The 24,887-nt window shown below is 36.0% G+C and overlaps 2 protein-coding genes across 2 annotated transcripts in view; both read left to right on the plus strand.

The window, feature by feature from the left end:
* LOC145782835 (uncharacterized) overlaps nucleotides 1–24,077 on the plus strand; it is a 51,083-nt gene extending 27,006 nt beyond the window's left edge. The window contains 5 exon segments of the mRNA XM_082594600.1: nucleotides 6,985–7,406; nucleotides 7,655–7,726; nucleotides 18,468–18,970; nucleotides 21,343–21,347; nucleotides 21,437–24,077. Coding sequence (XP_082450726.1) covers nucleotides 6,985–7,406; nucleotides 7,655–7,726; nucleotides 18,468–18,970; nucleotides 21,343–21,347; nucleotides 21,437–22,232 — 1,798 coding nt within the window. The 3' untranslated portion in view covers nucleotides 22,233–24,077.
* LOC145783006 (uncharacterized) lies at nucleotides 2,924–6,474 on the plus strand. Its single transcript, XM_082594762.1, has 2 exons — nucleotides 2,924–3,790; nucleotides 5,605–6,474. Exon 2 carries the CDS (start codon nucleotides 5,811–5,813, stop codon nucleotides 6,324–6,326), a length of 516 nt encoding a protein of 171 aa, XP_082450888.1. The 5' UTR covers nucleotides 2,924–3,790; nucleotides 5,605–5,810; the 3' UTR covers nucleotides 6,327–6,474.
* Nucleotides 24,078–24,887: the final 810 nt, after the last annotated feature.

Consider the following 24,887-nt stretch of genomic DNA (forward strand, 5'->3'; position numbering starts at 1 on the left):
CTGACTGAGCCAGTTTTCTTCATTTTTTCTGCCATGCTTGCAACATCTAGCAAAAACTGTAGCTTTGGGTCATCGGGTGACCGAATCACTGCCCTAGTTGGATCATTAAATCTCACATCAGTACCAAGTCTTCTGACACTAAGAATCTTCCATAATTTAATGAAAATTTTGATAAAATTTGCTGTACCTGCAGCAGGAAGATGTTTCAGTTTCGGATGAGTTTGTAAAGCGGCGACAGTTTCATCACAAAACACCTTCAGACAGGTTGACACCTTTTGCCTCTCAATTGGTTTTGGAGAAACAGCCACATTTGTTAACTTCGAAAGCTTCAGTAGATGATTTGTTTCCATTTCATGTAACCGCTTTAGATCACTCCACTTTGCAACCTGACGCTTACCATCAAATTCAAATTCCAGCTCGCCACACTTTTCAGTGAGCCAGTTATTTCGAATACATTTCATAACATGAACATAATCATACAGCAAAAATGTTCCTTCATCTTTGAGCCATGGTTTCCCCTTAACCGTGTTAAGTTTCCTAAAACATTTTTGGTTGGTTTGATGCCCATCTGCAATAATTGCTAAAATGTTTCCACCAGACTGATTGATACATTGCAAAATAGGTTCACTTTGACTGATTAAAAAATCTGATGTCAAATTACTCACTGGTAGAACTTTTGCCAGGAACTCCGGACCACCAAACAAGCACTTTACCATCATCCCCAACACAGTTTTTGCTAAGCATTCTGGATGATCTGCAGCTTTGCCGAATAGTGTGCCACCATGGTATGTGATCATAGATTTAATATATACTTCATCCCACAACAAAACACAGTTACGTTGACGCGCAGGTAAACCATCTAAAACATTTTTTAAGAAAGCCAAATCAGTTATGTTATCCACTTTCGAAGTAAGACGTTTCAGTGTACTAACACTCGGGAGCTTGTAATCTTCACGAAATCGGTTGTATAATGATCTTGACAATGCGAAATATTCAAATGCTCTAGTGACTGAATCTGGTGAATAAATAGCTTCCCCAACTTTCTCTTTTCCCATGGCACTCAGTTGCTCAAAAATGATTTGGGTTTTGTGGTTTTGCTCTTTATGTTTTAAAAATCGAATAATTTCATGAAGAGTAGACCAACGATTGCAAGAAGTGACTCTGTTTGCTGAAAGTGTGTTAACTGTACATGAGGATCCACAGTGAAATGATTCATAGGTTAAATCACTTTTTATTTTGATTATGAAATGTGGTACACCTTGCGTCATTTTTTTTGACTGAATAATTTTACTTTCATCATCACTGTACACAAATAATTCTGAATCATGTAACTTCTTCTCAACCTCATTCAATGTAAGCATATCAGCCTTTTCAAACTCTGCGATCTCATCTGGCAAAACACTTCGAACACTGACAGAAGATTGTATTGTTTTTCTGCATTTGGGAGGAGGTGAGGACAAACAGCTTCTTGGAATATTGGGAAAGACACTTGGGGGTTCACTGGGGCGCAGTTTTCCACGACAAGCAACCATCTTGCAATCATCTGGCCAATGTTTGCGACAAATCGCTGTGTGTTTCGTTACTACTTTGAACGCGGTATCATGGCTATCCATTTCTTTCTGTCTTCCTCATCCTGTGGTAACTTATATATGGACACAACAATCCCAGTAGACTTATAATTTGAATTGCAGTTTGGTACGCAACACTTTAAAGGCATTTTTTAAAACAGAGGAATTATCTTTCATGCAAATTAATCAGATTAGTAAATCTAAATAATATCAAACCATGCATGTTAACTACTTTCTACTGACATGCAGATCATGAATTCTCAAGATGTATGTATTGCAAAAATCAAAACATCTCGAGAAATAAATGAAAGCATAACAAATAAAGATCCCCCATCATGCATGTATTAAATGAAGATGCTACAAAACTAAACAGTTGTTGAAACTGGGCAGTCAATCTATTAAAAATTGTTGTACTACCAGTATAGCCTATTGAAAGTTACTATTTAAGTTAGTTAAGATTTGTTAGAACTCTATACAGTAAGTACGGTAATCCACACAAATTAATAACATTACATTCTACAAAGATTAGCTTTGGTACTGGTATTTAAGAAAATAAATGTAATATCAGTGAAATACTTTTTTGTGAATATTGATATGTTATCTATAAGAAAATGGTGAGTGGACAGAAGACATGTTGCTGGCAAGCACAAAAATACAGTACATGAAGATTTGTAATATAAAGTACAGGTAAACATTTAGTATCAACATTCAAAATTGACTGAAGCTGTTAAACTAACTTACCAGTAGTGAGTAACATTGCATACAACTGAATATATAAATGGAGATTTATTAAATAGGCCTACTCTATTTGCTAACTTTAATAAACCTGGAATACAATACAATTTTCTGCCTACTCTACCCACAACATGCTACAAGGAAACTGGGCAGAAACTTATTATTAAAGAAAACATAGATTGGTAATGGCAGTTTGTTGTAAATTTTCAGGGTAACCAATGACTTCATGAACAGATAAAAGCTCCTTGAAACAAAAACATTGTAGCTTATACCTAATTTTGTTAAACTAAGCTGCATAACTGTAACTGCTTCAGCTTTTCATAAAGTTTGTAACTAAACTTCTACTTTCTGGCAAAGATGCATAGTTAGTGAACAAGTTAAGGAAAATATAAAAAATAAATTCAGTAAAACTAGAACCTTAGCATAAAGTATAGACTATAGATGAAACATCTTCCTCACAACTGATTAAGTTAAGAATAGGCCGTCAGTCACGTTTGAAGTACGCGCGATGACCTGGCCTCTACTAGAGGGCGCCATGGTTATATCATTATAACATAGCATGATGTCCTTCATTGTAATACCGGACACTTGTATCATTACTCGATAGTGAGCTGATAAATGAGCATTATCGCTATATCTTATCTTAAAAATTAAAAGAAATTGGCTTTTCAGCAACAAAAGTGCCCTTTTATTGCTGAAAAGCCAATCCCGCAAATAATTTTTTGTTTAAGTTTGGGTTGTAGCGTATGAAACAACCCAAAACGCTATAACCTACGCTACAACCAACGCTACAAACCAAATTTAAACAAACAGTTATTTGCGGGAGGCGCCTCCATTCTGCTCAACATTTACTAGTGTATCACGTTCCCCGTGGTGCAGATTCATTTTTAACTTAGTCATGCAGTTGCCTTTTCTTAATGTAATTTGCTTTTCGTCTGTCTGTATAGGTTTTCCACTTTATTGCTTTTAATCGTTGCGTGTTTCTCGATGCTTTTAGTTAGTTGTTTAGTTAGTTAGTTAGTTACAGTAGTTACTGTCAAGAAGTGAAATTTATTGTAGTTTATAAATATTTGCAGATTCCTGATGAGGGCTTAAGATAAGCCGAAAACGTTTGAATGTTGAACTATTTGTAAATATGTAATATACTGTTGTAATGCTCAACCCTGTGTTATTGTTGTGTCTTGCCTGTCTTTGGTATAAAAAAGCAAACTCTCTCCTGAAACTATATTTTCATATTAAACTTGTAGCATGCTAAACCATAACTAAACATGCATTCTTATTGCATTATTGCAACCACATATTGGCGAATATCAATGTCAGCCTTTTCTAATTTATCATCATCATTGGCATCTGTGCTATCCTTGACTCGTTTTTTGATGACACAACGTTTCAGCTGTCCAATGACTCTTTCATTGTTCATCTGGTTGTTTTTGAATGATCTCCATGCATCCGGTGTGCCCAATAAACGTCATGGAGAACACTGACTGGTGACATCATAAAATGAAATGAGTGTCTTTTTACTTGATAGTGCAAGCATTGAGTCAGTTTTTTGGCCTCTATTGGCTTTCTTGCAATCTTGCTGACGTTTTCTGGCAAAATTGGTGGTTCATCAGAATGAGATGCCCGGGTGACATTTTTTGGGAAAACCCACAATCTTCCATGACTGATAAAACTTGGTATCGCATACTTTACAATAGCATAATCAGACACTGCGTCAAATCTCTATTGAGAAGTGTGATGGTTGGTCCGTTCACAGCACTGGGGTGCAAAAAAATTGAAATTAAACATGGGAGCATACACAATACACATCAACTATAAATTGGCTAATAGACCTTAATCCAGCAAGTTGAGTGGCATTGAGTGCAAATGACCTAAAAAGTAGAATACGAAGATAGCCATTGGCCTAAAAAGTAGAATACGTAGATAGCCATTGGCCTTGCTCAACTAGCGAGCATAATGGACAGACTCCTGTGCAACAAACAAGTATTGTTTCAACTCATTAGCAATGTCCTGGAATGTTGCACAGTTTTGAACTAAGAGTGAAGCTTGGTCAGCTCTTATGGATTTGTTGCCTGGAATTGATGTTGCTATCTTTCCCAAAGATTGGATAAAATTTTTTTTGCTTTTCTTTGATGGCTTAATTAAAGTATCTCTGCAATTTTGTAGTTTATCAACCATTAAGTGATTTTTTGTTAGTTGGCTAATGAAATTAAATACAGCTCCATCACTTAAAAGATCCGGTGATTTTGTATTGCCATCAAATAGCTGTTATGACATCTCCTAACAGCAGCTCAATGCAATGATACAAACATTCAAGCGATATTACATCATGGCCGTATTTCAGATTGCAATATTTCATGATTTTCGTAACGATTCCTTTTTTTGAGCCTGTATTAACTGCAGAATCATACTGTAACTCAATTGTAACTGAAAACCCAAGGTTAGACTATTAAGTCAGAGCTACGTTTTGAGATGGTCAATCAACGTGTAACTCAACTGGGCAGATAATGAAAGTAGTAAGTCGCTATTCACAGCGGCAAGAGCCTATTTAATGAAGGGAATAACCAAGTTTTTATGCCATAAATAGAATGTGCGCGTCCAACAGTGCACTGCCAGAATTTCGGTGTTATGCAATTGTAACGTTATTAATTACGTGAAATACAGCAAACAAGCGATAAACTTAGAGCAGTATCACTAGTGTATGCAGTGACTTGCAGTGTCACCAACGGTATAGCAACAGATGGAAGTGGGGGTCGTCTTATCTGGCGAACATATGTTGAATCACAGATTTTTGCTTGTAAAGTCAGGAGTCGTCTTATACGCCGCGAAATATGGTATTGTATTTTTTTTGAAAATTTGCAAAAAATTTTTTTTAAAATTATTTTAAGACCTTAAAAACCATGTAATCTTGTTCAGCATGAAAAACCATGCAGAATTAATTAAAAGATGATGGTTCTACTCCATTCTAATCAGAAGTTATGATCATTCAAACATTTGAATTTTATGTCTACCGAGGGGTATTTTGCTAAATTTCAAGGGGGTCGTGGGACCTCAAAAACTTGGAGTTGGTCAAAAGTTTAAAAAAGACACTTCGTTTGACAAAAAATCCCATCTCATAATCACTATTACAAGTGCAAGTTCAAAAATTTTTGTCAAAATGGAACACCCTACTGAGTGTACTTATGCGTTCCTCTATGTTCATGAACTGTTTGGTATTGTGATGTAACATGTAAGCTTATTCTGTATCATTCTATTATAGAATCTGATTGGCAAATAAAGTGATTTCTCCCTCTTTCTCCAGAAACTTCAAGCCGCAACTTAGAGTCAGAAATTACACCAGCGAGTTCTTCCTAAGAGTTTGGAAAGAGGTATTAGTTCTGCCATGGCATCGAAACAGTGACAGACTTCTGTTATCTGGGTGATCGGATAAATGGAAGTGGTGGATGTGAAGCAGCGGTGACAACAAGGGCAAGATTGGGCTGGGCAAAGTTCAGGGAATGTGGGGAAATGTTGTATGGCAGAAAATTTTCACTAAGGATGAAAGGGAAAGTATATCGGAGCTGTGTGCGGCCTGCAATGCTACATGGTAGCGAGACATGGATATTGAGAGAGAGTGAACTGGCAATCCTGAGGAGAACGGAAAAGTCAATGGTGAGAGCAATGTGTGGGGTGAAAACGAGAAGGGAAAAAAGGACTAAAGAATTGTTGGATATGCTAGAGATGAGAGAGACCATAGACCAACTGGCAAGGGCAAATGGAGTAAGATGGTATGGACATGTGATAAGGAGAGAGGAAGGAAGTTTTCTTAGAAAGGCACTAGATCTAAAGGTGGATGGGAAGAGGAAACGCGGTCGTCCAAGAAGAACGTGGAAACAACAAGTGAAGGATGAACTTAAAAAAGTCGGACTGAAGGAGGAAGATGCAAGGGACAGAGTGAAATGGAGAAAAGGGATTAAAACAATTGCTGCGAGGAAACAATCGGCCACCTCCACTAGTGGGGAACAAACCGACGATGGATTATGATGATGATGATGTATTTGGCAGTCTACTTTGTTTTAGCATTGCAAATGGGTTTTGAATGCAATCTAATTTGGCATTGTCCAATTCTGGAAGAAAATACTACTGAAACTGTTTCAACAAATTTGACAAAAAGCCGATAAGCAGAGACTCAATAACGTTTGATTTCAAATCATTGTTAGCAAAGAAAACCCACACATGTGTCATGTATGTATATGTTGTAAATCCTTTCCACATTATTTTAAGTTGACGTTTCATTCTTGTGAAAAAGCTTTCGTTTGTGATGTGTGTAAAATCTTCTCTTAAGTTAATAATTATATGTTTTATATTAGTTTGTGTAACATGGAAATAAAAGACTGTGTTTTTGTAGAAAGTTTGTGTAATATAATTATTACTTTTCAAGATGTCACTTTTGTGCGCATGGTTTGTGCTTTTGTGGATATAGATTTTAACTTGCGATATTTTTGGAGATAAGTGTTCGACTATTCGCACTGTTAACTAATATTTAATTTTTCACAGTTTGTTACCTGTGTTTCAGGTTATAGGCTGTTGATACTGCAATATTTTTCATACTTTGTATATAAGTCTTTTGTTTGGTCAACCATCGCTAATGTACCACTAATTCAAATCAACAATTCACTTCACCTTTTACCATGAATCAAAGTGAAGCAATACTGGTAAAGCTTGAAGTACTTGAAGATTGTGAACCATATGGAATCAATAACCAAGAACAAGTGGTAAAATTGAAAATTTATGAGAGAAGTCATACTGGTGAAAAGCCATACAATTGTGATTTATGTGAAAAATCATTTCCACAACGTAGTAGTTTAATTCGGCATAAAATGATTCACACTGGTGAAAAGCCATATAAATGTGACATGTGTGAGAAATCGTTTGCCCTCGTCGGTAACCTAACACGTCATATGCGAATTCACACTGGTGAAAAGCCATATAAATGTAACGTGTGTGAGAAATTGTTTGCACGGGTCAGTCACCTGGAAGATCATATGCGAATTCACACTGGTGATAAGCCATTTAAATGTGACGTGTGTGCGAAATCGTTTGCACAGGTCAATAGCCTGAAAAGTCATATGTATATTCATACTGGTGAAAAGCCATATAAATGTAATGTAAAAAAATGATGATTAATCATGATGATTAATCAATTCTGATGATTTGATTTGATTTGAATTTGATGATTTGATTTGATGATAAGTAAATTCTGATGATCCGTTAGGTGAAACAATTTGTAAAGGCTTCAGATAGTAATAACTACATTTGATTTAAATGTAATGTATGTGAGAAATCGTTTTTAAAGCTCAGTCACCTGAAAGATCATAGGCGAATTCATACTGGTGATAAGCCATATGAATGTGACGTGTGTGTGAAATCGTTTGCACAGGTCAGTAACCTGAAACGGCATATGCAAATTCACACTGGTGATAAGTGATAGAAATGTGACGTGTGTGCGAAATCGTTTGCACGGGTCAGTAACCTGAAACCGCATATGCGAATTGACACTGGTGAAAAGTTAAAATGTGATGTAGGCCTTTGTGAATAAGTGGTTCCGTGTGTTAGCAATTTGAATAGTCAGAAGCTGTAGAAACACTCTGGAGGAAAGTTATAGGAATGTGATTTATTTGTTATTATTTATTTATTATTATGTTAACTATTTGTCTGCTTTTCCTTTGTTTTTCGTGAATGGATATTAAGAGATTGTTTTGTTTGATTGGTATTACTTTGTATGCTACCTTGTTACTATGAATATAGATTAATCGCTTGTGATATTTTTGAATGTTTTGTATTGCTAATCGTCGTATAACAGGGTCAGCAACCTTTTTCTAACCGCGGGCCAAAACCAAAATTTACAAAGTCTTGGCAGGCCGTAGCTCACATTTTCCATTAAAAATTTTTTTTTTTATAAAGTTGTCACAATTTTCGAATTTATAAGGTTTAATCAGATTAAGTCCTGATTTCGTTAACACAGTCACAAAATATAACATACATTTATTGCTAGAACAACATTAATGTGAGATTTTGCAGTTGTTTTGGTTTGAAAGTTTTTGAAGTTCAAGCTGTAAGTTGGATAAAGAAAGAAGCATGACATCATGCAAGTGGTCGTCAAAAAATGTTGTTCTTGATGAGTTTCATTGACAAAAATAGATTTTTACATGCGTAAATGCTGCCAAATAATGACCCCCTTTTTTGGCATGATTAATCAAGTTGGGATATTGTTTCCACTGAGGAAATTTTATGGAAGTCAAGCAGTGATACACTCTCGGCAAGAAATTTCAATTTTAGCTCGTTTCTGCACTGTAGCTCAACTTTATTTGATAGCCTACTTCTCTTGCATTGTATCCATCTGTGCATCAGATGGAGTAGGACTTAATACTTTAATGTCGCTTTCGAGAGAACAAATGTCACCAAAGCGGGATGAAAATGTGTTGTATCATAGAAACAAATGATGTATTGCTCGTAGCACTGGCGCCGACTTTTGGCCACCCCGTAACCGCTGTGGCCGGGTGGCAGCCACCCCGTTTAGGTTACATTACTTACTGCAAATAAATGTAATTTAAACGGACGTTTAAATCTTTTTTTGATCATTGGTTTTCGCTTCAAGTCAACGTAAAGAAAGAGGTGTTCCCAATATAATATTGCGAAGAAAATGATTGTTTTTGTCACAAGCATGATACTCGCGTAACATCAAGCAAGCTACGTGAAGATTACGCAACACGTGGCTACGAGTTTTTTCCTTGTTGATGTTGCGGTCGTTTTATTTGTTACTTGTCATAAGTCATTGTAACATTTGTTAGGTTTACAATGGGATTTATTAATCAATAAAATACGACCTTTCCATTGCCTCCCTTAAAAATATTTTTTTGAAAATTTTTAAACTGCTCATAATATCGCTATAAATTATGACAGCTATAAAATGCTTGGAAATAAAATTATCTCGATGATTGATAGCTCAACTCCCTAAATGAATATCTATTTTTAAATTTCATTAAAAAAATGCAACTTTCGAAACTTTTTGAGTTTTATTTAAAATGTGCACTTAGTAAAGTAGCAGTTTTAACGTTTTGCAAATTTACACAATTCTATTGGAGAAAAGCTGCACCCCCTGCCAATTCCCAATAATAAAAGCAACCTTTTCAATTACTCAAGATTTTGCATTTTGAATTGTTTTCCGATTTCAATTGGAGTGTACTGTCATGTACTTCATGCTTTAATTTCTACTTTGTTATCTACTTCATGCAGTAATATTGCGTGTCAATGCGTGACAAATTGTGAGGCGGGAATTTGTTGGTCTGACATAGGAGTTGCTTGTTACATCACAGAAAAAATTCCGAAAAGTCGTCCAGTAAAAGTTTTCGCCGACATTCCAGTTTTATTCAGCTTAAAGATGCCACCGAAAAAGCGTTCAAAATTGCAGCCCTCCATTGAGTCATTTTTTGTTGCGTCTAGTCAGAATTTCAGCCAGCATGAAAGTGACCAAACGTCTGAACGAAACGAAAGTGCGCCAGTGCCAAAAGGCGTTAGCACGATCACTCGATCAGGGAGGTGGAAGAACCGAGTACGAGCAGGATAATCGCTGCTGAAGGAAGAAGCTATCAAAAATCGTGGGAGAGCGAATTCCCGTGGCTAGAATACGATAGATGCAAAGATAGAGCATTCTGTCCGATTTGCAACTATGTCGCAACTGCTTGATTTGATCTATTTGCAAGCATTGAAACAATTTCATTAATGCTTCCAAACGTGGTCTGCATTGTGAAAATATACTTATTGTTGCCTTCCATCACCTGCGAGGCGGAGCGATCGTTTCGTGCACTCAGGCGCATAAAAACCTACTTGCGATCTACCATGACGCAACAGCGATTGAACCACGTCCTAATTTTAAATGTTTATCAATCTGGAGCTCCACGGTTACAACTTGATCAGTTGATTAACAGTTGGATTGACAGAGCTGCTGTTCGCAAAAAATACTTTTGCCGAATGTTAAGTGTCAGAGCAGCAACTTAACAATAAAATTCACCACATACCTCCTGTAAATTATCGAGCTACAAATCAGGTGTGAAAAGACAATTGCATCTACGAAATACGCTTAGTAAAAATCAAACAAAAACATGCAGTTTGAAAGTTTTTAGGTTGCCATATTGTGCTATTCGCCACCCCGTGCAAAAATAAAAGTTGGCGCCTATGGCTAGTAGGTTTGTTCTTCTGCAGTGTAGCAAAGAGAGCATGATTTGCGTTTTCCAGTTGACTTTCCCAGAGTCGTAGTTTTGTTTCGAATCCGCGCAGGCTAGGCCAGGGGCGCAGGGGGGAAGATGCCAACCTGCCCTCAATTTTTATGTAGATAGAGGGGCATGGAAGCAATGGTGCCCTTTTAAGGTCATGTAAACTACTGCACATTGTGCAATATAACAATTTCTGCAATTCGCTTTTAGCCTAATTGTAGCCTAATCTTTCATTTTTGCCTTAAAACTAATAAGCTTATTCAGTTATTCACGGCACAAAATTCTGCAACACAGTAGGTTACATCATTATAACATAGCATGATGTCCTTCTTTGTATACCGGACACTTGTATCATTACTCGATAGTGAGCTGATAAATGAGCATTATCGCTATACGTATCTTAAAAATTAAACAAAAAATTGGCTTTTCAGCAACAAACGTGCCCTTTTTTCATAATCCTGCCCCCCCCCCCAGTCAAAAATCGTTCTGACACCCCTGGGCTAGGCCTACATGCATCCACATCTTGTGTATCAATTGGAGCTTTCCCTAAAGGCGCACATTCAAGTTGTTCAGATGTGACGTTAAATCGACGAGAATTGCCAAATTAGAACCGAATCTTGTTTATGAAACTCTGCAGCAATGATGGTCTTACTTTTAAGGAAGGTTGCTGTTTCTTCCTTCAACGTGTACACTCTTTAGCATATCGTCTCGACTTAGCCAACGGACGATTGAGCCAAAAGGAATGTTCAAAGGTTTGTCGGGTGTTATGACGATTCACATCATGAACGGTATAAAAGTCACCAAAGAAGCTGAGAAAATAAAGCATAGTTTGTGTTATAATCACATTAATCAAAAATTAGGGGTTTGGTTATAAAATAATACATCACTAGGCGGGGCTACTTGTAAACATGTTCTGTTAAAAGCGCCCTAAATTAAATCATAAAAGTTGGTTATTCTCCTGTTTGGGGGGGGGCGTAGGGTAGCAAAAGCAGGCTTGAGAAAAACGTGTTAGGGCTTTTTTGTGTTTTTTAAAAATTATTTGGAAAAGGTAGTTTCACGCTTATTTCACTTCAAAATGAATTTCGGAGCCGGAGTCAAAAAAAGTGACTTTGTTCACCTCTGCTAGGCATGTGGTGAATGCAAAATTTATTGGTCAGCTGATTAATTTGATTATGTTTAACAAGATTTTATGTTTGAGCCTTGGTAGAGAGCTTGACTTGTTGCAGGCTACCAGATACATAATTATAACACTTCGTAACGTTAGCAGGGAATAATTATAAGCTATATCTTAGAGAAATAAATGAATGAATTTGAAAATTTTACATTTTAAAGCTACACAAGCGACACCTCAACAGCACCATCAACAACTGACACGAATTCAATGTGTGGTAGCCTACACAAATTGGCGAGGGACAGATCACATGATATGCACAGCACAAAACATTAAATAATAGTTTCATTGCAGCCTGACGCTATTATTGCGCACAGATGTCCGATTCTGCAGTAAAATGTTGTATGGTGTGCAATACGCGTAAGCAAACATCACGTGTTTTGACAAAAGGGGCCCGGAGTGAGAGGGGGGCCGGAATGACTCTTCATACAGTACCCCTAGTGAAAATTTCTCTCAGAGGCCCTGTAGACAGGTCATATAATAGGCTACTATAATTTGTAAAGCGGCGGTGGGCCGGATGATTTTCCTTGGCGGCCGTAGGTTGCTGACCCCTGTATAACTTTTCGTGATTCGTTTCCTGTGTTTTTGGACAGGAGTCGTTTGTGGTATTTTTTGAACTTGTTGAGAACACGTTCTAACCTGACAGTAATTAATCTTGATTGAATTTCAAACTACACCATGACTTGATATTGCTTTAAGCAACATATATTTGTGTTTTCTGATTTGTTTTTGTCACATTGCCTTTGGTTTGTTTTAGTTTCCTTGCTGTTTTGATTCTGTTGTTTACTTTAGTTTGCAAGATAACTTTCTTATTAACAAATTAGACGTCTCATTGAGGAAATGTTGATGTTGACTACAGTCTATATTGCTTAATAAAGTATGGATTTAAAAGACTTGTGCCCTAGCATAGACTCTTAACTGTGGATCCACAAAGTAAAGGCGCCAAACAACAATGGCAGCAAGTTTCGACAAAGCTATCGAACTGCTGATAAAATGAATAAGAAAGAACTTTTGAATAAAAATAATGCATTTAAACTGAATAAGAAGTTTTTGACTTATTTTTGATTTAAAACGTTGTTTCAACTTCAACAATATGCCAACAACCTTGCTTTCGTGAATATAGACTGCAACCTGTGATTGTTTTGATAATGAATATTCTCACTGTTAACCATTATTGAACCTTTCCTATTTCCATTTGGTAGCCTACTTGTGTTTCAGGTTTGTTTTTGTTTTTTTGGATCCTGCAACATGTCGCAAAAAGACTGCTTAGTGTAACATTTAAAAGATTTATGGTTCTTTTCTTTTTAAAAAATAACAATGCGGACACAATACATGTATAATTTTCCTGGATTATTTAACCAAAGCCTTCGACACTGTAAACCACCACATATTATTGATTATTGAACAAGTTGGAACGCTATGGCATTCGAGAACAAATGAATAAATTATCATCGTATTTGTCTCAAAGAAAGCAGTTTATAAAACATGAAGACAAGACACTTCATCAGACCTTAAAAGATATTACTTGTGGAATACCACAAGGTTAGGTGCTAGGCCCACTTCTTCTTTTTCTTCTGTATATCAACGACTTGCCCTGCAGTACTAAAATGAGTGTTAAGCTGTATGCTGACGACACAGTTCTTTTTACCTCAAGTAAAACATTGGAAGCTGTTCAAGAGGAAGTAAACATAACTAAACAAAGAAATGCTGCATATCAATGACTGGTTAAAAGCGAACAAACTAACTTTAAATTACACTAACTCATCATTCTTACTATTAGAGGAGCATCAAACAAAAAGCTTTGATTATAAACAATTTAAAATACAAGTTAACGCAAATGATATTATTTATAGAACAACTTCTGCAAGTACCTCGGAATTAACATTGACGAGAATTTAGATTGGAAAGTGCATATTGATGACATATGCCAAAGACTTTCAAATTTCTGAAACCTTTTTCAAAATAAGAAAATACCTGAACAGAAAAGTGTTACTGAGCCTTTACACTGCAATGGCCCATACTATTATTAGCTATGGAATCGTCAGTTGGGGTTGAGTTTAAAAAAAAAACAATTAAATCAAATATTAGTCTTGCAAAACAGAATCATACGAGCCATAACATTAGCGAACGAACGACTACAGCAGCTCCGCTCTATCAAAAGTGTTGTGTACTACCTGTAAACCTCATCTATAAACATGAAATTGCAAAAATTATGTTTAAGTACAAAAGTGAACAATCTTTACTGGATACTTCCAAACTCAACGAGAAATACACTACCATAACACAACATCTTCTCAACAAAATAAGTATTTTTTGCCAAGAGTTGAAACGAAGAAGTCAAGCTCTAGCCTCAAAGTGCAAGGTCCAAAAGTATGGAATGAAGTCCCACACTTTCCAACGTCAATGCGTCCAGTGATAAACTAAAATTACATTATTTGAAAATGACGACAAACCAGTTGCCTACATGAAAAGCAACTTAGCCTACCTCTACAAACAATTACGCTGTTTAAGTTGGCTATATCAAACACTGACTTATTGCCGTTCATTGTTTAATGCCATTAGCCAATTCGAGTGCTTTCTTCAATCCATTTGTGTCTTCATTAATGACCAGTTGGGAGCAGCTGACTAGACGACCAAACGGTCTTTCGCTGCTCCTGGTTAATCAGATTGAATTTGTTAACACTGAGCGTACTTATGCGTTCCTCTATGTTCATGAACTGTTTGTTATTGTGATGTAAGCTTATTGTGTATCGTACTATTATAGAATCTGATTGACAAATAAAGTTTTTTCTCTTTCTCTCTCCAAAAACTTCAAGCCGCAACTTAGGCTACTTGTACTAGGCTACTTGTAAACATGTTCTGTTAAAAAGCGCCCTAAATTAAATCATAAAAGTTGGTTATTCTCCTGTTTGGGGGGGGGAGGGAGGGGTAGGGTAGCAAAAGCAGGCTTGAGAAAAACGTGTTTGGGCTTTTTTGTGTTTTTTAAAAATTATTTGGAAAAGGTAGTTTCACGCTTATTTCACTTCAAAATGAATTTTGGAGCCTGAGTCGAAAAAAGTGACTTTGTTCACCTCTGCTGGGCAGTGGGCACTGGGCATGTGGTGAATGCAAAATTTAATGAAGAAAGGTTATTGGTCAGATGATTAATTTGATTATGTTTAACAAGATTTTATGTTTGAGCCTTGGTAGAGAGCTTGACTTGTTGCAGGCTACCAGATACATAATTATAACTCTCAGTAACGTTAGCGGGGAATAATTATAGGCTATATCTTAGAGAAATAAATTTGGAAATTTTACATTTTAAAGCTGTACAAGCGACACCTCAACAGCACCATCAACAACTGACACAAATTCAAATCATGATAGCCTACACAAATTGGCGAGGGACAGATCACATGATATGCACAACACAAAACATTAAATAATAGTTTTATTGCAGCCTGATGCTATTATTGCGCACAGATGTCCAATTCTGCAGTAAAATGTTGTATGGTGTGCAATACGTGTAAGCAAACCTCATGTGTTTTGACAAAGGGGGCCAGAGTGAGATGGGGGCGCCGGAATGACTCTTCGTACAGTACCCCTAGTGAAACATTTTCTCAGAGGCCCTGTTAACAGGTCATATAATGGGCTATTATAATTTGTAAAGCGGCGGCAGGCCGGATGATTTTCCTTGATGGGCCGTAGGTTGCCGACCCCTGTATAACTTTTCGTAATTTGTTTCCTGTGTTTCTGGACAGGAGTCGTTTGTGGTATTTTTTGAACTTGTTGAGAACACGTTCTAACCTGACAATAATTAATCTTTGATTGAATTTCAAACTATGCCATGACTTAATATTGCTTTAAGCAGTATATATTTGTGTTTTCTGTTTTTTTTTTTGTCACATTGCCGTCGGTTTGTTGTCAGTTTTCTTGCTGTTTTGATTCTGTTGTTTACTTTAGTTTGCAAGATAACTTTCTTGTTAACAAATTAGACGTCTAATTGAGGAAACGTTGATGTTGCATTACAGTCTATATTGCTTAATAAAGTATGGATTTAAAAGACTTGTGCCCTAGCATAGACTCTTAACTGCGGATCCACAAAGTAAAGGCGCCAAACAACAATGGCAGCAAGTTTCGACAAAGCTATCGAACTGCTGATAAAATGAATAAGAATAAACATTTGAATAAGAATAATGCATTTAAACTGAATAAGAATTTTTTGACTTATTTTTGATTTAAAACGTTATTTCAACTTCAACAATATGCCAACAACCTTGCTTTCATGAATATAGACTGCAACCTGTGATTGTTTTGATAATGAATATTCTCACTGTTAACCATTCTTGAACCTTTCCTATTTCCATTTGGTAGCCTACTTGTGTTTCAGGTTTGTTTTTGTTTTTTTGGATCCTGCAACATGTCGCGAAAAGACTGCTTAGTGTAACATTTAAAAGATTTATGGTTCTTTTGTTTTAAAAAATAACAATGCGGACACAATACATGTATAATTTTTTCTGGATTATTTAACCAAAGCCTTCGACACTGTAAACCACCACATATTATTGATTATTGAACAAGTTGGAACGCTATGGCATTCGAGAACAAATGAATAAATTATTATCGTATTTGTCTCAAAGAAAGCAGTTTATAAAACATGAAGACACTTTATCAGACCTTAAAGATATTACTTGCGGAATACCACAAGGTTAGGTGCTAGGCCCACTTCTTTTTCTTCTGTATATCAACGACTTGCCATGCAGTACTAAAATGAGTGTTAGGCTGTGTGCTGACGACACAGTTCTTTTTACCCCAGGTAAAACATTGGAAGCTGTTCAAGAGGAAGTAAACATAACTAAACAAAGAAATGCTGCATATCAATGACTGGTTAAAAGCGAACAAACTAACTTTAAATTACACTAAGTCATCATTCTTACTATTAGAAGAGCATCAAACAAAAAGCTTTGATTATAAACAATTTAAAATACAAGTTAACGCAAATGATATTATTTATAGAACAACTTCTGCAAAGTACCTCGGAATTAACATTGACGAGAATTTAGATTGGAAAGTGCATATTGATGACATATGCCAAAGACTTTTAAATTTCTGAAACCTTTTTCAAAATAAGAAAATACCTGAACAGAAAAGTGTTACTGAGCCTTTACACTGCAATGGCCCATACTATTATTAGCTATGGAATCGTCAGTTGGGGTTCAGCTTCAAAAAAACAATTAAATCGAATATTAGAATTGCAAAACAGAATCATACGAGCCATAACATTTAGCGAACGAATGACTACACAGCTCCGCTCTATCAAAAGTGTTGTGTACCACCTGTAAACCTCATCTATAAACATGAAATTGCAAAAATTATGTTTAAGTACAAAAGTGAACAATCTTTACTGGATACTTCCAAACTCAACGAGAAATACACTACCATAACACAACATCTTCTCAACAAAATAAGTATTTTTTGCCAAGAGTTGAAACGAAGAAGTCAAGCTCTAGCCTCAAAGTGCAAGGTCCAAAAGTATGGAATAAAATCCCATATTTTCCAACGTCAAAGCCTTCAGTGATGAACTAAAATTACATTATTTGAAAATGACGACAAACCAGTTGCCTACATGAAAAGCAACTTAGCCTACCTCTACAAACAATTACGCTGTTTAAGTTGGCTATATCAAACACTGAATTATTGCCGTTCATTGTTCAATGCCATTAGCCAATTCGAGTGCTTTCTTCAATCCATTTACAGTGTCTTCATTAATGACTAGTTGGGAGCAGCTGACTAGACGACCAAACGGTCTTTTGCTGCTCCTGGTTAATCAGATTGAATTTGTTAACACTGAGCGTACTTATGCGTTCCTCTATGTTCATGAACTGTTTGTTGTTGTGATGTAAGCTTATTGTGTATCGTACTATTATAGAATCTGATTGGCAAATAAAGTTATTTCTCTCTCTCTCCAGAAACTTCAAGCCACAACTTAGAGTCAGAAATTACACCAGCGAGTTCTTCCTAAGAGTTAGGAAAGAGGTATTTGGCAGTCTACTTTGTTTTAGCATTGCAAATGGGTTTTGAATGCAATCTAATTTTGCATTGTCCATTTCTGGAAGAAAATGAAGCAAAGACTCAATAACGTTTGATTTCACATCATTGTTAGCAAAAAAACCCACACATGTGTGATGTATGTACATTGTATATGTTGTAAATACTTTCCACATTATTTTAAGTTGACGTTGCATTCTTGTGAAAAAGCTTTTGTCTGTGATGTGTGTAAAATCTTCTCTTAAGTTTATTATTTGAAGCTCCATCAGCTATACTGTAGTTCAATTATATGTTTTATATTAGTTTGTGTAACATGGAAACAAAAGACTGTGCTTTCGTTAAAAGCTTGTGTGATATAATTATTACATTTCAAGATGTCACTTTTGTGCGCATGGTTTGTGCTTTTATGGATATAGAATTTAACTTGCAATATTTTTGGAGATAAGTATTCGACTATGCGATTATTTGCACTGTTTACCAATATTGAATGTTTCACAGGTTGTTACCTGTGTTTCAGGTTATAGGCTGTTTATCCTGCAATATTGTTCATACTTTGTATATAAGTCTTTTGTTTGGTCAACCATCGCTAATGTGCCACTAAGTCAAATCAACCATTCACTTCACCTTTTACCATGAATCAAAGTGAAGCAATTCTGGTAAAGCTTGAAGTACTTGAAGATTGTGAACCATATGGAATCAATCACCAAGAACAAGTGGTGAAATTGAAAATTCATGAGAGAAGTCACACTGGTGAAAAGCCATACAAGTGTGATTTGTGTGAAAAATCATTTCCACAACCTAGTAGTTTAATTCGGCATAAAATGATTCACACTAATGAAAAGCCATATAAATGTGACATGTGTGAGAAATCGTTTGCCCAGGTCGGTAACCTGAAACGTCATATGCGAATTCACACTGGTGAAAAGCCATATAAATGTGACTTGTGTGAGAAATCGTTTGCACAGGGCAGTCACCTGAAAGGTCATATGCGAATTCACACTGGTGAAAAGCCATATAAATGTGACATGTGTGAGAAATCGTTTACATGGGTCGGTCACCTGAAAGAACATATGCGAATTCACACTGGTGAAAAGCCATATAAATGTGACTTGTGTGAGAAATCGTTTTCACAGGTCAGTCACCTGAAAAGCCATATGCAAATTCACACTGGTGAAAAGCCATATAAATGTGACGTGTGTGAGAAATCGTTTACACAGGTCAGTAACCTGAAACGGCATATGCGAATTCACACTGGTGATAAGCCATAGAAATGTTACGTGTGTGCGAAGTCGTTTGCACAGGTCAGTAACCTGAAACAACATATGCGAATTGACACTGGTGAAAAGCCAAAATGTGATGTGGGATTGTGGGCCTATGTGAAAAAGTGTTTCCTTGTGTTAGCAATTTGAATAGTCAGAAGATGGAGAAACACTTTGGAGGAAAGTTATAGGAATGTGATTTATTTGTTATTATTTATTTATTATTATGTTAACTATTTGTCTGCTTTTCCTTTGTTTTTGGTGAATGGATATTAAGAGATTGTTTTGTTTGATTGAAATTACTTTGTATGCTACCTTGTTACTATGAATATAGATTATCACTTAAATGTTTTGTTTTGCTAATCGTCGTATAACAGGGTCAGCAACCTTTTTCTAACCGTGAGCCAAAACCAAAATTTACAAAGTCTTGGCGGGCCGTAGCTCACATTTTCCATTAACAAATTATTTTTTTTATGAAGTTGTCACTCCTAATTTTGTTAACAAAATCACAAAATATAACATACATTTATTGTTAGAACAACATTAATGTGAGATTTTGCAGTTGTTTCGGTTTGAAAGTTTTTGAAATTCAAGCCGTAAGTTGGATAAGGAAAGAAGCATGACATCTTACAAGTGGTCGTCAAAAAATGTTGTTCTCAAGTTGTTCTTGGTGAGTTTCATTGACGAAAATAGATTTTTACATGCGTAAGTGCTGCCAAATAATGACCCCCCTTTTTTGGCATGATTAATCAAGTTAGAATTTTGTTTCCACCCAAGAATTTTTATAGAAGTCAAGCAGTGATACACTCTCGGCGTGAAATTTCAATTATAGCTCGTTTCTGCATTGTATCCATCTGTGCATCAGATGGAGTAGGACTTAATACTTTAATGTTACTTTCGAGAGAACGAATGTCACCAAAGCGGGATGAAAATGTGTTGTATCATAGAAACAAATAACGTATTGCTCGTAGGTTTGTTCTTCTGCAGTGTAGCAAAGAAAGCATAATTTGCGTTTTCCAGCTGACTTTCCCAGAGTCGTAGTTTTGTTTTGAATGCGCGTAGGCTAGGCCAGGGGCGCCGGAAGCAGGGGATTAGGAGGGAGGATGCCTTCCCTGCCCTCAATTTTTTTGTTGATGGTGGGGCAATGGTGCCGTTTTAAGGTCATGTAAACTACTGCACATTGTGCAATATAACAATTTCTGCTATTCGCTTTTAGCCTAATTGTAGCCTAATCTTTCATTTTTGCCTTAAAAATGATATTCAGTTATTCACGGCACAAAATTCTGCAACACAGTAGGTTACATCATTATAACATAGCATGATGTCCCTCATTGTATACCGGACACTTGTATCATTACTCGATAGTGAGCTGATAAATAAGCATTATTGCTATATCTTATCTTAAAAATTAAAAAAAATTGGCTTGTGTTATTTTTTTTTGTTTATTTATTTTTACTCATAAATTGTTAAAAAAAATCACTAGCCTTTTTTCCCCTCTCTTTTTTTTCTAAATTTGTAAAAATTTTATTCAGGTGTTGCGACCGTGCCATATTTTAAACTGGTATTCCTGCTTTGGTATCATGCACATTATAACGTTCGTGTTTTGTCTCTTCTACCTTTTTCTAGACCTCTGCTATGTTTGTAATATTTTGTTTTTTCATTGTGATGGTCAGAAATTAAAACAAACTGAGCTTAAATCAGCGAATCTTGCTGGAGGTTTTCGGCTTCTCCGAGGACGCTCTCGGACAGATTCCATCTGCTGTTCATATTGTTTGGACAGATACGTACGTGTTGAAAACGTTAGAGTTTATTTTTAATTATGTTATACTTGTGCATGTAATGTATATATACATCATGTTAAACTCGCTGAGGTTACTTTGTTTTATTTCTCTATGGTTCAACAAAGCAAACTCTACCCAAGCTTTATACTGTATTAGTTTGCGTAACATGGAAATAAAAGACTGTGCTTTCGTTAAAATTTGTGTAATATAATTATTACTTTTCAAGATGTCACTTTTGTGCGCATGGTTTGTGCTTTTATGGATATAGAATTTAACTTGCGATATTTTTGGAGATAAGTATTCGACTATGCGATTATTCGCACTGTTTACCAATATTGAATATTTCACAGTTTGTTACCTGTGTTTCAGGTTATATAATAGGCTGTTTATCCTGCAATATTTTTCATACTTTGTATATAAGTCTTTTGTTTGGTCAACCATCGGTAATGTACCACTAATTCAAAACAACCATTCACTTCACCATGAATCAAAGTGAAGCAATTCTGGTAAAGCTTGAAGATTGTGAACCATATGGAATCAATAACCAAGAACAAGTGGTGAAATTGAAAATTCATGAGAGAAGTCACACTGGTGAAAAGCCATACAATTGTGATTTATGTGAAAAATCATTTCCACAACATAGTAGTTTAATTCGGCATGAAATGATTCACACTGGTGAAAAGCCATATAAGTGTGACGTGTGTGAGAAATTGTTTTCCCAGGCCAATAACCTGAAACGTCATATGCGAATTCACACTGGTGAAAAGCCATATAAATGTAACGTGTGCGAGAAATCGTTTGCACAGGTCAGTGACCTGAAACGTCATGTGCAAATTCACACAGGTGAAAAGCCATATAATTGTGACGTGTGTGAGAAATCGTTTGCCCTCATCGGTAACTTGAAAGGTCATATTCGAATTCACACTGGTGAAAAGCCATATAAATGTAACGTGTGCGAGAAATCGTTTGCACAGGTCAGTGACCTGAAACGTCATGTGCAAATTCACACAGGTGAAAAGCCATATAAATGTGACATGTGTGAGAAATCGTTTGCCCTCATCGATAACTTGAAAGGTCATATGCGAATTCACACTGGTGAAAAGCTATATATTTGTGACGTGTGTGAGAAATCGTTTGCCCTCGTCAGTAACCTGAAAGGTCATATGCGAATTCACTCTGGTGAAAAGCCATATAAATGTGACGTGTGTACAAAATCGTTTGCACGGGTCAGTCACCTGAAATGTCATATGCGAATTCACACTGGTGATAAGCCATATAAATGTGACGTGTGTGAGAAATCGTTTGCACAGGTCAGTCACCTGAAAAGGCATATGCAAATTCACACTGGTGATAAGCCATATAAATGTGACGTTTGTGCGAAATCGTTTGCACAGGTCAGTAACCTGAAACGGCATATTCGAATTCACACTGGTGATTAGCCATAAAAATGTGACTTGTGTGTGAAATCGTTTGCACAATGCACAGGTCAGTAACCTGAAACGGCATATGTGAATTGACACTGGTGAAAAGCCAAAATGTGATGTAGGACATAGTCGTAGGCCTATGTGAAAAAGTGGTTCCATGTGTTAGCAATTTGAATAGTCAGAAGATGGAGAAACACTCTGGAGGAAAGTTATAGGAATGTGATTTATTTGTTATTATTTGTTTATTATTATGTTAACTATTTGTCTGCTTTTCCTTTGTTTTTGGTGAATAGATATTAAGAGATTGTTTTGTTTGATTGGGATTACTTTGTATGCTGCCTTGTTACTATGAATATAGATTATCGCTTGTGATATTTTTGAATGTTTTGTATTGCTAATCATTATATAACAGGATCGGCAACCTTTTATTAACCGAGGGCCAAAACCAAAATTTACAAAGTCTTGGCAGACCGTAGCTCACATTTTCCATTAACAAATTATTTTTTTATAACGTTGTCACAACTTTCGAATTTATAAAATTTAATCAGACTAAGTCCTGATTTCATTAACAAAATTACAAAATATAACATACATTTATTGCTAGAACAACATTAATGTGAGATTTTGCAGTTGTTTTGGTTTGAAAGTTTTTGAAGTTCAAGCTGTAAATTGGATATGGAAAGAAGCATGACATCTTGCAAGTGGTCGTCAAAAAATGTTGTTCTCAAGTTGTTCTTGGTGAGTTTCATTGACGAAAATAGATTTTTACATGCGTAAATGCTGCCAAATAATGACCCCCTTTTTTGGCATGATTAATCAATTTGGGATATTGTTTCCACTCAAGAAATTTTATAGAAGTCAAGCAGTGATGCACTCTCGGTGTGAAATTTAGTTGTTGAAGTTTAGGGCCGGAATGACTCTTCGTACAGTACCCCTAGTAAAATTTCTCACAGAGGCCCTGTAGGCAGGACATATAATGGGCTGCTATAATTTGTAAAGCGGCGGCAGGCCGGATGATTTTCCTTGGCGGGCCGTAGGTTGCCGTCCCCTGTATAACTTTTTGTGATTTGTTTCCTGTGTTTCTGGACAGGAGTCGTTTGTGGTATTTTTTATACTTATTGAGAACACGTTATAACCCGACAATAATTAATCTTTGATTGAATTTCAAACTACACCATGACTTGATATTGCTTTATGCAACATATATTTTTGTTTTCTGATTTTTTTTTGTCACATTGCCGTAGGTTTGTTTTGAGTTTCCTTGCTGGTTTAATTCTGTTGTTTACTTTAGTTTGCAAGATAACTTTCTTATTAACAAATTAGACGTCTAATTGAGGAAATGTTGATGTTGCACTACAGTCTATATTGCTTAGTAAAGTATGGATTTAAAAGACTTGTGCCCTAGCATAGACTCTTAACTGCGGATCCACAAAGTAAAGGCGCCAAACAACAATGGCAGCAAGTTTCGACGAAGCTATCGAACTGCTAATAAAATGAATAAGAATGAACTTTTGAATGAGAATAATGTATTTAAACTGTATGCCAACAACCTTGCTTTCGTGAATATAGACTGCAACCTGTGATTGTTTTGATAATTAATATTTTCACTGTTAACCATTATTGAACCTTTCCTATTTCCGTTTGGTAGTCTACTTGTGTTTCAGGTTTGTTTTTATTTTTTTATATACTGCAACATGTCGCAAAAAGACTGCTTAGTGTAACATTGAAAAGAATAATGGTTCTTTTGTTTTTAAAAATAACAATGCGGACACAATACATGTATAATTTTCCTGGATTTAACCGAAGCCTTCGACACTGTAAACCACCACATATTATTGAACAAGTTGAAACACTATGGCATTCGAGGACAAATGAATAAATTATTATCATCGTATTTGTCTCAAAGAAAGCAGTTTATAAAACGTGAAGACACTTCATCAGACCTTAAAGAATAGATATTACTTGCGGAATACCACAAGGTTCGGTGCTAGGTCCACTTCTTTTTCTTTTGTATATCAACGACTTGCCCTGCAGTACTAAAATGAGCTGTATGCATATGACACAGTTTTTTTTTACCTCAAGTAAAACATTGGAAGCTGTTCAAGAGGAAGTAAACATAACTAAACAAAGAAATGCTGCATATCAATGACTGGTTAAAAGCGAACAAACTAACTTTAAATTACACTAAGTCATCATTCTTACTATTAGAGGAGCATGAAACAAAAAGCTTTGATTATGAACAATTTAAAATACAAGTTAACGCAAATGATATTATTTATAGAACAGCTTCTGCAAAGTACCTCGGAATTAACATTGGCGAGAATTTAGTTTGGAAAGTGCATATTGACGACATATGCTAAAGACTTTCAAATTTTCCGGAATGGCCCGTTTTGGTGAGTCCGATTCGGTGAGTCCGATCCCTTAACGGGGGATTTTTTCAATTTTTTTTTAAATTATCGGGTACCGTAGCCTAATTATCATTGCGGTTTTAGGGTTAGGGGTTTGGGGTTAGGGTTAGAGGTTAGGAACTCACCGAATCAGACTCACCGAATCGGACTCACCGAATAGTAGCAGACCCAAAATTTCTGGACCTTTTTTCAAATAAGAAAATACCTGAACAGAAAAGTGTTACTGAGCCTTTACACTGCAATGGCCCACACTATTATTAGC

This window comes from Aplidium turbinatum, chromosome 14, assembly GCF_918807975.1.
Source record: "Aplidium turbinatum chromosome 14, kaAplTurb1.1, whole genome shotgun sequence".
In the NCBI taxonomy this organism is placed as follows: Eukaryota; Metazoa; Chordata; class Ascidiacea; order Aplousobranchia; family Polyclinidae; genus Aplidium; species Aplidium turbinatum.